The 13,602-nt window shown below is 39.7% G+C and overlaps 1 protein-coding gene across 1 annotated transcript in view; it reads right to left on the reverse strand.

The window, feature by feature from the left end:
- ARHGAP42 (Rho GTPase activating protein 42) overlaps positions 1–13,342 on the reverse strand; it is a 143,972-nt gene extending 130,630 nt beyond the window's left edge. Inside the window, exon 1 of the mRNA XM_064718584.1 lies at positions 12,854–13,342. Coding sequence (XP_064574654.1) covers positions 12,854–13,007 — 154 coding nt within the window. The 5' untranslated portion in view covers positions 13,008–13,342. The remainder of the gene's footprint in view (positions 1–12,853) is intronic.
- Positions 13,343–13,602: the final 260 nt, after the last annotated feature.

Here is a 13,602-nt window from a genome sequence, read left to right on the forward strand (position 1 = left end):
TGTACAAATGCATTGCCATTCAAGTGCCATTCTGATTTACAAATGAACAAGAGAAGTGTTTGTCAAAATATCATGGATTCCTTTGGGAACATTAAGAAAACATTGCAAAACTGATGTTCAACCCAGCAACACAGTACTCAGAGCTCCATAATGACTCGTCAAGAGAAGTGACAAAAGTGGGCATGCAAGGGAGTTTTTATTGTAAAACAGTCTTGAAGTCTCAAGGTGCATTGACAACTCTGGCTTCTCATAGAGAGCATCAGAGAGGCTCTGGAGTGGCAGTGAGGAGGAGTTGTGACAGCATAATGCATATTTCACTGACAAATCATTTGGAAGCTGTCAGAAAGCTGGTGGAGAAAAAAAATCAACATGATCTGCAATGCCATTTTAGTAAATTTAAGATGATTACCATTCCCAGGGAGATTTGGGATATGCTGCATTAAGAGACAAGAGTAAAACTAAATGAACCAACAAAATAAAGAATTATATTATTGCTGTGCTGTAGGCAGTGCAAACAGAATAAGAATAAACATTTTAACCTGCTGTATTTCAACTACACAGAGAAGGCACGAAACAGAAAAAGTAGCACTATGTACAGTTATCAATATTGTATGAGAATATAAAAAATGGAAGTTCTTAGGTTGTGTGGAACTAAAGAAAATCAGCAGATCCTGTGAATTTGTGAGTTTAATTTATTTAGACCAGAGACCAATGTGTCTCTCGGATTACAGAGAAAAAAGAATGGAAAAAAAAATGTACTTTTACAAAACTTGTAATTTTTCACTTCTCAATTAGACTTGAACAAATTTATTGAACATGGCCTTAACACTTTTATCTTTCATTCTGCAATCTGGGGATGAACAAAAGATGGTAAGACTTGGACGAACATCCCAGCAGTTCATGGGAAAACGAGTTGCGTCATGCTGGCTGGGGTGCAGAAGATGGCATCTAAGCAACAGAAGCTATAGCTTAAAGGGCAAACTCAAAATTCTGTATGAGTGAATCAGGAAATCTCTCAGCATACAAAGAAGATTTGGCTATGTAAACAGGAAATATCCTGCTGTGTCTAAACGCCTCTTCATAAAATGAAATATTTTGGATTTCTCATTTGACCTTAGGCTCCCAAACAGTACAAAGACGCAGCAGCTCTAAGCTCACGTAGCAAAAAGCCAACCATACTGACTGTATTTGTGAGAAATCTTTGTTAAGTCTATTGCCAAGCTTACATTTATGCCTGCAAGAATCAGCTTAGACACACCTCTGTATTCTTATGTCAGTTTCCAATTAAACCAGTCATAGTAGTAGACAACAAAACACCGTATACACAGGAATTGTGAACATTTTAAGGTTTTTTAAGTAGTTCAGACTATCTCTATCTCAACAGGATAACAATGCTAAGCTATTAAACACTTTTTCCTGACATTAAGGATCTTTGAAAAATGTTAAGTTTGCTGCCTTTACATACCTGTAGGACAGCAACTTTAACTGAACTCATTTAGCGCCTGTATATATGAAAAGAAAGATAGTATTACTGTCTTCAACTATTTGATTTTGTTTCAATGTATATTTCCACAGGCATGTACATACACTAAAATAATACAGTGTAGTGTTCAAAACTAAGAAAGAGGAAAGAAAAAAAAAGACAAAACAACAAAACTAGACACCAAAAACATCCCCCCAAGACAGTCACTACAGCATAGCACCTCTGTTTTGAATCACAACGCTGATACCAAAGTAAAGAGTACCAGAAGGAAACATCTGAGGCCTTATTTGCAAGTATTTTAAACATGAAAAACATTAAACTAAAATAAAATGTCTTAAGGATGTATTCTTCACAGACTTCAAAGTTTCACTCACACATGTACATTCAAGGAATGTAACTTCATAAGTTACCCGTAGACTGAAAACATTTCTTTTTAAGGCAAGAAAAAAACAATGTGATCAACAAGCCCTGCTGTCCTGAGTTTCAGGATTTAATACTTCAAGTCCAACAGGTATAAGTGAACAAGACTTCAACTTAGGGGGAAAAAAATCCTAACAATTTAAGATTTTCCACCAATGAAGAGTCCATTATAGTCTTAAGGAAGCATCTTACTAGCTCTGCAGGTTTATAATCTCAATTTGCATAGTTTCTGCCAACACTTGGATCTTCATACGCCTTGGTCTCTTAGCAAAACGTCCTATCAATAATTTTCCCTTTGATATGAATAAAAATATAAATATGAACACAAAATATATAAACAAATCTTTAACTTTCAGATTAAGTAATGGTGAAAAATGGTGCTACATGGTGTTTATGGTCTTCAAGAAGCTGAGGCATGTTGATATGCTCTTCAAATGTTCAGAAGGGTCTTTGTGCCTTCACAATTTTTCAGCATTCTCCAGAAAACAAGCAGCAGGACCAGACTCAACATCCATAAATACAAAAACTATCCATAAAGTCCTTTAACTGATACTTGCAGACATACTTCTGGCACCTGTCAGCCTGCAAGCCCATGTTCACCTTATTAAATGTACTCATCTGTCTCTCCACCAGCCAGTTACTTTCCACAGTCAGTGTTAGCTTCCCTGTAGGCATGCCACATTTGCTGTTTCTTGACTTGCTGAAAATGTTCCCAAAAACATTATGCAAGGACAACAAAGAATGATTTGCTGTGATTCTAACAATTTTCAACTCTCAGAAAAGAAAAGCATGTTTCCCAATACAGAAGTCTCACCACACTTAAAAACAAGAAGCAAGGGAATTCCCTCTAAAAACCAAAGTGAAGCACTGGCTGTTATCAAGAAGAAAATATGTTGAGAACCTGCAGTGCATTTATTTCCTTGCTACTTCAGATGAACTAACTTACATTAATAAATTTATCTAATTAAGGTAACAAATTCTCATATCCAACCTCTATAAAGTAACCAGTCAGTAATTCCTAGACAAAGACCTACGAGTAAAAAACCATCTCATCAGGCATTCATGATGCTGACCAAATTACTGTTAGTTTTTCCAATTTGCACTGCTTTTCCTTAGTTTTAACAAACAGGCTTGGTCAATAATATGCTGAAACTGGGAGAGGAAACAAAAAAACAGGAGAGGGGAAGAAGTAGTACTAGCCATATTTCATTTAGTATCTGAAAATAGTTAATCAAAAATTAATATTCCCAAAGATTATTTTAACCCCACCTACTTGCAGCTTAAACCAACTCCTGTTTAACCAGATCTGATACCAACTGAAAGCAGCGATTCTTTTCCTCAGGTCTGTTTTGTACTATTGGACCTCTGGCTGGTTCCTACTCTCTGTCTCTTCAAAGCACAGCTCAGATGGAGAAACCAACCCCTTAAATGCTGAGAATGCCAAAGCCCAGCTCTTGATGGCACTGACTTTTATGCAAATAACACATACCATGATATAAGATTCACAAAAGCATCTCTGAGTACACAGAGCAAAATAAAATTTTTATTGTAAGCAAACTATTACTTTCCATTAAGAAGCCATTAGTTAATTTTTCTTTTTCTGTACTAAAACAGATTCTTCATAGAAATATGGAAATTAGTGCACCTTCACAGACCATCCTGAGCTGGAAGAGACCCACAAGGGTCATCAAGTCCAACTCCTGGCCCTACACAGGACAAGCCCAAGAATCCCAACATGTGCCTGAGAACATTGCCCAAGCACTTCTTGAACTCTTGGAGGCTTGCTACCATAATTGCTTCTCTGGGGAGTCTGCTCCAGTGCTCAACCACCCTCTGGCCGAAAAAACTTTTCCTAATATCCAACCTAGAGGTAAAATATTTTATAACTACTTTTTATTTACCCTAGAAGGTTAAATAATTGACAACACTTTATAAATGAACAGATGTATTTTTACACATAGATGTCTTAGCAGGATCAGTCTCTAAAATGTTCTCATAACTTCTGTTTTTCCCCAGAATAAGGGGATTTTACCACTCTGAGAGTAAAGCTCAAGTCTTACTTATTTGAAGGTTTCCTGGAAGGTAAGTGACATGGCTCCACAGCTCCCCTGTGTATGTAGGCTAACTGGTAACTCACAAGGGGAGCATGGAAAGGTATTTAGATTTTTTCTTGAAGTATCATTATACAGCTTGTTTTAATGGCAGTGGTAGTTCTAGACATGAAAAGGTTCAAAAAGGGAACTTTTGTTTTAATTGATAACCTCAGGCTCAGAGCAAGCTTTTTCAAAGCAGTAAGTTCCTTCTGCATGCTCCCTGCAACTTATAAATAATTTCAGGCTTAGAGGAAAATCACCCCTCTAAAATATTCATGGATTTAAAGTAACAGTTTATACAAACAGTAAATTTCACAGAAGATAGATTCTTGTGTTCTCTCTACTTCTACCTCTCTTAACTCCTCCTCATCCTTTGTAAACAAAGGTTAAAAGTAAATAAGCCAGAAAAGGGTGAGAAGATGGAAGGAATGGAATGTAAACTTTCTGAATAGCATGGTCCCAGAGCTCCAAAGGCTTTGACAATACTGATAATCTAGACAGGCTTTTGAACATCAACATGTACTACCACAACATTGCAAATCTCTCTGCTCTTCTATTTAAATAGGACCTGCACTTTTAAGAACTGTGGCTTTTAAGAACTGATCTGCCCATATTTACACTGACATTTGGCCACTTCTTGAAATTAATCTAATTTTTACAGCAGAAGGAAAAAAAAATCCAGTTATCTCTTCTTGTGTATTTTCAATTAGCAAACACAGAACTTAACTCAAAAGGAAATGTCTTTACTAGGAAATCCTACTTCCTGTATTGGTTGTTTTACCAAGAATTTGTGGGGTTTTTCTGTGCATGGTGGTGAGACAGTGGCAAAGGCGAGGACTAGGAGAAGAAGAACAAAGATGATTTTTATATTTTATTATTTTCTAGAAGCAAACAGGTTCTTAGCCAAGTATTTTTGTGCAGAAAGCAGCAGGAAGGGGTCATCACAAAAAGATTATATCCTTAACAGAAGTCTAAACAGGTCAGCTGAATGACTACTTCATGTAAGATATACTGTAAAAGAATTACAAGCCTTTGCAACTTTTTAATGATTCATTCCCCTATTCTTTTCCTAAGTTCACCTGTCCCCATGAACAACAAAACAAGTCTCAGTCATCAAATGCCTAGACAGCAGCTGCTTGTTAGAAGAGGAACCAAAACGTTTCTCTTTCAAAGGCAGAAGCACAGAAAGCACTTGAGGAAGAGCTTCACTGGGTTTACACAACAAGGCAGAGGGGGAGGAGGGCAGCAGAGGTGGCTTCTGCGAGGAGACATCAGAAGCTATCTCATGTCAGACAGATGGTTCTACAGAATCAAATCACAGAATCACAGAATCCCGAGCTGGAAGGGACATCAAGAGTCATCCGGTCCAACCTCTTGGCAAAATCACAAATAGATTCTTCTTATTGTTACCTATTTTATTTTTCATGATGTTTATTTTACTTACAAGCTTTTATAGTAGAAAATTAATCCTAATGGTGATACCTACTTTGATTTACATAATATCTTTCTGAGACCAAGAGTACCTTTGTATACAGACCCTATCACCCACATCTGGCATGCAAACCTCTCTTTAATCAACTTGCAAATCAACTAATATGAGCAGTAGAACAAATTATATGACCAAGGCATTGCAGCACCTTGTATCCTGCTTTAATATTGAGCTAAAAGAAGACAAGACTTCTTAAGACATACAGCATTTCCATACTGTTTTGCCACGTCTGATATTAATCAAAACACCAGAGTGCAGTAACATGTTTAAGCTTTTGTATCCTGTGAAATACAAGTTTGCATAATTCAGAAGAGGGAAGTGATTTAAATTGATAACTTCTAACTAATCTGAAAAACTACACTGTAAGGTAGCCTGGAGTTTATAACCTGCTGTGAAATATACCTTTCTAATGAAAGCTATTTGCACTTCACAGGGTGCCAATGGGAGGTTACATTACTGCCCAACAGAACTTCAATTCCATATTAATATGGAAGAAGGTCAAGTTATTTTTCTTCATTTTAAATATATACTTCATTGCTACTGCCTGTAAGATCCTGAGACTTTTTCACCTTTAATCATACACTTGAGGAATCCATAGCACCACACAGTCAAAACACCATAAGCATTGATTTGATTTAATGATTGATGTTCTCACAGAATATGGAAAGATAAAACTTATGAAAACTATTATACTAGCCTTGTTTTCCCTACTTTTAGAGCTCTTGAAAACTTAAAAGTCAATTTAAAAAGGCATAAAAAAGAGCTACCAAAATGAGCAAGAAACCAGAGAACCTCTTAGAAGAGAGGATGTGAACAGCCTGTTCAGTCCAGCAAAAGGATGTGATTATTCACCAAGCAAATCCAAGTAAACAACAATAATGCTGAGTGAAAAGAAAATTAGCATAAACAAGTTTGAAATTCCAGATTAAATTTATTTTTAATGAGTTATCCAACTCTCAGAGTAACAAGGTTCTAGAACAGTCTTCTAGCAGAAATAGAAAGAATAAAAATTGTTTTTAAAATGGAGCTTGACAAGTAGGGATTACATTATGTAACACTAGCAGGAGACTGGATGTAATAAAGTAAATCCATGGTACCAAATTTCTCTATATGCCAGATTTATTTATAATTACAGTTTTGAGAAAAGGAAAAATAGAAAAGGCAAAGATATAGCACTGGCTTACTTGTTCAGTAGGAAGAAGGACTGTATTGTCCTCTGTATTTTTTTTTTTTTTGAGAGGATGAATAAGAAGTTATTTACTATTACAGGAAACTGCAAATTGCTGTAGCACTTCTGCCCACAAAAACCCAAGAGATCTGGACAAGTTCAGTGACCACAGCATCATATTTTCCATTGTAGTAAAGACAATATTCCTGAAGCAGCTGGTCTCTTATTAATAGAATTCATTTATCTTATTCATAGCAAATGAAGCACACAGTAGACAACAAGCCAACTGGCCCATTCAGAAACAGATTAAATTTGACCTTTTAAAGAAATCAGTTTAAAAATCCTAATTTAAAAAAAAAAATCCACAATATTTTTTTCAAGCAGAGATATCATTTCATATGGCACTTGAAACTTGAAACTGCTCCTTTGGTAGCCTGACATAATCCAATTACCAAGTTTCTCTAAAGAATACCAGTTTCAATATTAAGGCTTAAGAACACCCATGTTGAGTCATTCAAGGTCTTTGTTAATACAGTAATCATTACTGACAGTATGGAAATTCACTTGCAGGTATTACTGGTTCCAAATTAAACATCATGTGATGGCCAGAAAATAATGCTCTGTAACCGTCTGCTACATCCTGATATTTGTTTTCTTCACATATATTTGGCTAAAGATAATACGATACAGACTGCAGCTGCTTTAAGCACTAGAGGAAGCAATTAAGATCCAACCAGCTTACTGTTGGTATCTCTGCACAAAAGGCAGAAGACTGTTAGAAATGTTTTTGACAGTTACATCCATAATTCATAGATATTGCAAACACCATCTGAGGTTGCACAGGACCCTACAAATGCCTATCAGAAGTAAGAGGACAGCAATGGAACAGACAACTTCAAAAACAAAACCTAATGGCAATGAATAAGTTTCAATTTCCTTTTAGTGGGATAAAAGAAAATGTAGTTTGTCCCTGTAAATACCAGCTGTAGGACAGGGCTGAAGTAGGCATGATGACCACGTGCACTCCAAGAAGCTGCTGCTGACTGCCATGAATGCTTACTTACTAAGTGCGACTCTGGGAATATCCCAGAACAACACAGATCACATGGTTCAGTTTACTTAGCATCGTATCTTTATGTACCGCCATACTAAGAGGGATTTTTTTTTTTTTTAATTGGCAATAATGTACTTAGAGACTAAGAAATATAAGCTACAGCTACATAAATAAAGGAGAGTGACTGCTATCAAACTTCAGCAGTCAGTATTCAATGAACTCAGTCTTGCTTCACTTAGATCTGGAAAAGACATTGCAAAGACATAATCTTATGCAAATATGTGAGGCAAAGATATCTGGGAAAATGCATCTCTCTGGAAAGACACAAAGGCTTTGTTTTTTTCATGAAAAAAATGAATCCCCAAAGAGATAAAAAGATCATAAATTCTTATGCTGTAATTTTGTCCTTTTTTTTCCAGGGAGCTAATCCCCAAAATTTCCCTGTGTATAAACAGGTTCATCACTGTATTTTTATTATTAGGTTTAGTAGAGAAGCGAATCATCCCTGAAAACCCTGAAATATGCCAAACAACTTAAGAGTCTTTTTATATGTGAAATTTCAATAAAACCCTCATAAATAACATCCCCTTGTACCCCTTGCAAAAGACAATATTTCCATCTTGTGTCTGTTTCTCCTTGTGTCAAATAATAAAATAAAACTAATGACTGCTACTAAATTACAAAATCCTAAAGATATCTGCTAAATCTTATTTATATTACATGTATATATAACACCACATCTCTGCATTACTATTTGCATCAGTCTAAGAGACTTCAAAAAGTATAGTATTACTTAAAACAGTTGTAAATACACGGAACTTTCAACCACTTAACCCAAAACTGAGGCAGCTCTCATCTTCGAATATGTGAATTTGACAAGACTTAAGATGGAGAGGGCCTCAAAAATCAGAGGGAGAAACAGAAAGCTTCTGCACACACTGAGCTGTAAGATCACCTGTACAAGATGAATATCATTTTTCTGGATTGTTGAATACAATATTCATTAACTTTGGCAAGTCAGTAGGCCTATTATGGAAAAAGTATACAAGTGATTCTATAATGGAATTTCCTATATAATCTATAGGACAACACCCTAGACTAGGTTGCTTTTTCAGAAGATAACTACAAAGAAATTACAAAGTACATGACTGGAATAAGTACACGGAAAAACAGACTTGATGTTTTAACTGAAAACAACCTAGAATGAACACGAAGGAACAATATCAATTCTGCCCTAAGAGTCATTCTACAGCTGGACCTCACAACGTGAATCATTTAGGCATATGCACTTTCAACATGCACCTGAAAGATCTACTAAATTAGGTAGCTGAAGAAATTACGAACTCAACAGTTACCTAATAATCAAGAAGGTCAGTTGTAACAGGAAACCATTTGTTCTATAAAGTTTTTTACCCTCTTAATTCCTAAGTTAACAACAAAACCCCTCTTCTGGGTGCACTAAAAGATTATATGCTTCTACTTAAATGTGCCTAAACACTGGGCTAAAGCTCTGTCAAAAGATAAATTTTTAATATAATAGGCATTACATCTTACATGCATAAACTAAATCTTTCAAGAGATAGTAATGCATTGAGTACCACAGCTGATTTGAAAAAGGAAGCGTAGTCCATCGGTGTAAATCCTAATTGCAGGGCAAGGCTGAAGCAGGCACAGTGGCCATGCAGATGGGATGCTAACACCTAGCTAAACTGAAACATATCATCTGTGTTGTCCTGGGCTACTCACAGAACCCAGCTGATTTAGAAAGACAATGAAACAGTGCAAAAATGCTAGGAAAAAGCTGTTGAGGATTTTATATCAATTCTAGCTTTATCAGTTCCCACTGTATTCACAGTAGTCAACTGCTGCTTCATGGAACACAGTACTACAGCTCTGCATGCCACCTTGGAAAGCAGCACTCTCCAGAATTAATGTAGCAAAACCACATTACAATAAAGTCTGACTCATTTTGGGACCACTCCAAATAAAATGCAAAATATTTGCATACTACCTTGTGCGTATTTGTTCTATCTTCAACTTATGTGGAATCTGCCAGGTATTTATAAACATTGCATTGTTACAGTAACTTGAATACTTGAGTGCGAAAATATTAAAATTTTGTAACATTTGTAATACAGAAGTTAAATTTTTCCTGAAAAAACATGGACATGCTGTCATTTCATATAATAAAACTTATATTTAGCAACCTTCAGAACCTGTGTTTTCTAACTGCATTAAGTCAGTTTCACTGCTGCTTCTCTAAGCATGGTCAGGGTGACATGTTCCAAAACTCATTTCCATTTAAGCTCTACAGCATAGTCCTTTTTTTTTTTTTTACCCCATCAGAACTGATCCTACAAAATGATGTGAAAATAAAAATCCTAGATCACCTAGAGATAAAACTTGGTAAATAATGCCTGTTTTGTTTCTGGGCTTTAGTGTTATTAAATATTCAAAAATCAAATAATAGAGTTATCACTGAACTCAACTACTTCACAATTTGATTTTCAAACACATTTTAAGAAATTTCAAAAAAATAAAAGGCTTGTGTAAGTATTTTAGACTTCACTGATTTTAAAGGTGAGTAGGAGCCACTAATTTGCTTAAACAAGTCAAATTTCTGTGCTCTAGAAAGATACAATAGTGCTACTTGCTGTAACAGGTACACTGTCCTTGCAGCATCTACAACAGAGATGTAGCATAAGAATGAAGCATAACTTCAGAGCATAAGTCTAGGATTTCTAAATTGCTGAGAAAAAATCCAAACATTTTCTCAGCAGTCCTAACACAGGAATTAAGGCAATATTCTGTAGAAGAATGACACAGTCATGAAATCAAGGGATTTGAAATGAACAAGAGGACAAAGATTTCTTACTATACCAAAACAAACTTTATTTGTCTAAGGCTAAAAGACACAACATTCTAGATCTGTATATAGGATACGGTAAGCATTGTGTCAAATAGAATAACATTTGAACTAAAAGGTTTGAAAAATCATGAGAACTTACAAATTAAGAAGTCATTACTTGAGATAGAATATTGTTCTAAATCCTGCAAGGACTCATAAGTGTTCTCCCCAAAACTAATGGGATTACTCACTTCAGAATCAGGGTTCAAATTATTTCTCAAATATAATATTTGTTCTACTGCAATCTGTGTTTGACAATCATAAACTGGCTAGTGGTGGAGGGGACCTTAAAGATCACCAAGTTCCAAACCTCCTCCCATGGGCAGAGACATCTCCCGCCAGACCAGGTTGCTCAACCAAGGCCCACCCAACCTGGCCTTGAACTTTCCACAAAGGGGGCATCCACAGTTTCTCTGGACAACCTGTTGCAGAGTTTCACTAGCCTCACAATGAAGAATTTCTCCCTAATATCCAATCTAAACCTACCCATGCATTACCCCTTGGCCTATTCACTGCATATCCTTGTAAAAAGTCCCTCTCCAGCTCTTGCATGTTTCTCTTTAGTTACTGGAGAGCTGAAGGAAGGTTTTCCCAGAGCCCTCTGTTCTCCAGGCTGAACAGCCTCAACCTTCAGACAGCCTAAGAAGAAAGTTGTGTTTGTTCATATTTGATCTGGAACCAAAAGCAGTCAGCTGTCAGTGCTAGAGGAGGTCAGAAAAGTACTCATGTGGTATCCTAATCTGTCATTACTATTTTTTGGACCAAGTTTGTAATAGTAAGCTTTTACTACTTAAAACAAGCTCAGACTTTTTGTTATGCGGAGAAAGCTTTTTAGCAACAAGAAAGGCTTAAAGTACAAATAAACTTTTTTGCCTGTAAAGAAAAGTGTACCAATAAGTTTTCAGAGATATACATAGACTGATACACACACACACACACACACTTATTTCTGTGTAATTGGTGATCTCACATCCTGTGGGCATGGGTTCAGGAATCTATTAAATTTAATACAAATTCACATAAGATGTTAGACTTGTACCCAGCTACTCAATAAAACTTAGATGTGTCCAGAAATACATGCATTTATGTGAAAAAAACTCTCAAAAAGGCAATAGCTGCTTTATGTAAACGCAATGCTGTAAATACGCAGTTGATGCATGAACAAGTACAATTCAACCCTACTGCTGGGCAAACAAAATCCTCACAATTTTTACCTACAAGGTAAGGACACAAACTTTGGCTTTAGACTGCGGGTCAGAAACAGTTATTGAGAGCTACAGAGCTCAGAGCAACACCTGTTCCCCATCCACATAACAAGCAGTAGTGCTACATCTAACTCGACAAAAACTGACACACCGTGACAATGTGGCAGATATTTTTAAGGATTAAAGCGATTCTTTCTTTTTACTATGTCATGTTGCAAAAAGAGTCGCTGTAAGTTACTTCTCTGCTCTCCGTGAAGGAAAACTTTGGGCAACAGGTGAGACATCCAAAGTGGCTTAAAGACAAGAAGTAGGTGGCAAGGTTTACAGGACGGGAGGACAAACCGAGTCTAGTGGCGCTCCTGGACGATTCCCAGCTTTCACTTTATGATCTTCAGAGCATGACTGCTGTTTTCATGCCCCAGAAAGCTGTCACCGCTCAACTCACAGACCTTTAAAAGCACTACACTGTTCGTGTTTATCTCTGCTCTCAGAACTTTCAAAATACATAAAAGTTTATCTGGGGGGGAAAGATATAAACTCTCCCTATATCTCCACTTCATTATGTCACTTTGCCCACTTCTTACGAACATCTTCGTTATCTGAAGACACTCAACTAGCAGCCAGCGTGCCAAAAAGAGACCCCGCCGCAACACTCCACGCCTGGTCCGTGGCGTACAGCGATCTACACGGCGGCTTTCCGCCCCAGCCCCGACCCCGGGCTCTGCCCGCATCCCCAGGCGGGACCACCTGGCCGGCCCGCGCCCCGGCGGCGCCCACGCTCTGCCCGCGGCCCCGGCGGGGAGGGCGCGGCCGGGCCCCCGGGCCGGGGCAGGGCCCCGCCGCCCCCGCTCCCCCGGGACACCCACCCGGCCCCGCCGCGGGCGAGGCGAGGGAGGCGGCGGGGAGCGGGGCAGAGAAAGTTGAGGAGGCGCCTTTCGGCGGCTGCCGGCAGGGGAGCCCGCGCCCGGCGCCCATTCAAACAAAAGAAGCCCCTTCTCCTGCCAGCCACCGCCGGTCCCACCGCCCGACTCACTTCGCAGGGCCCCGATGAGGAGGCTTCCGTCCTTAATCAGCTCCTTAATGAACTTGTTCGTCCTCTCAAGCTCGATCTCGTGACACTTGAGGCGCTCCCTGAAATCCGGGCTGTCCAAGTAGGAGTCGCTGAACTCCAGCGTGGGCAGCCCCATGGCAGCGGTGGCGGCCGCAGCCCCCCGGCCGGCGGCGGAGGGAGGGAGGAAGGGAGGGAAGGCCGCGCCGAGAGACGGCGCCGAGGGCAGAGGGAAAAGCGGGGGAGCGGCGAGACGAGGCGCGGCTGCCGCCTCCCCGGAGAAGCTCCCGACCCGCCGCACCGGCCCGCTGGCAGCGGAGGCGGCGCGCTCCGGCCGCTGTCACCCAGCTACATCGCTGTCCGCGGGACACCGCGGGCTCCCAGCGCCACCGCCGCTCCGCCGCTTCCGGCAGCGCTCGCTCTTCCTCCCTGCCCGGCGCTAACTCCAGTGCGAACCTCCCCCGGCCCGGCCGAGGAATTCCTCCTCCTCCCGGCGCGGCATGCTCACACGCCGGGGACGCGGCCCGGCAGTGCCCGCCCCTCGCTCGCCGCCCCTCCGCGCTCTGCCCTCCAGCGGCCGCTGCGGCCCGGGGCGAGGCGCAGGGTCTGCGCGGCTTGGCGGGCTCCGGCGATCCTCGCCGCCTCCTTCACCAGGGGCTTTGGGACGGCCAGAGCAAAGTCGGGAGGGAGGATCCCGCACCGGGGCACGGAGCACTGGGGCATTGCAAAGGGTG

This window comes from Zonotrichia leucophrys, chromosome 1 (genome assembly GCF_028769735.1).
Source record: "Zonotrichia leucophrys gambelii isolate GWCS_2022_RI chromosome 1, RI_Zleu_2.0, whole genome shotgun sequence".
Lineage (NCBI taxonomy): Eukaryota > Metazoa > Chordata > Aves > Passeriformes > Passerellidae > Zonotrichia > Zonotrichia leucophrys.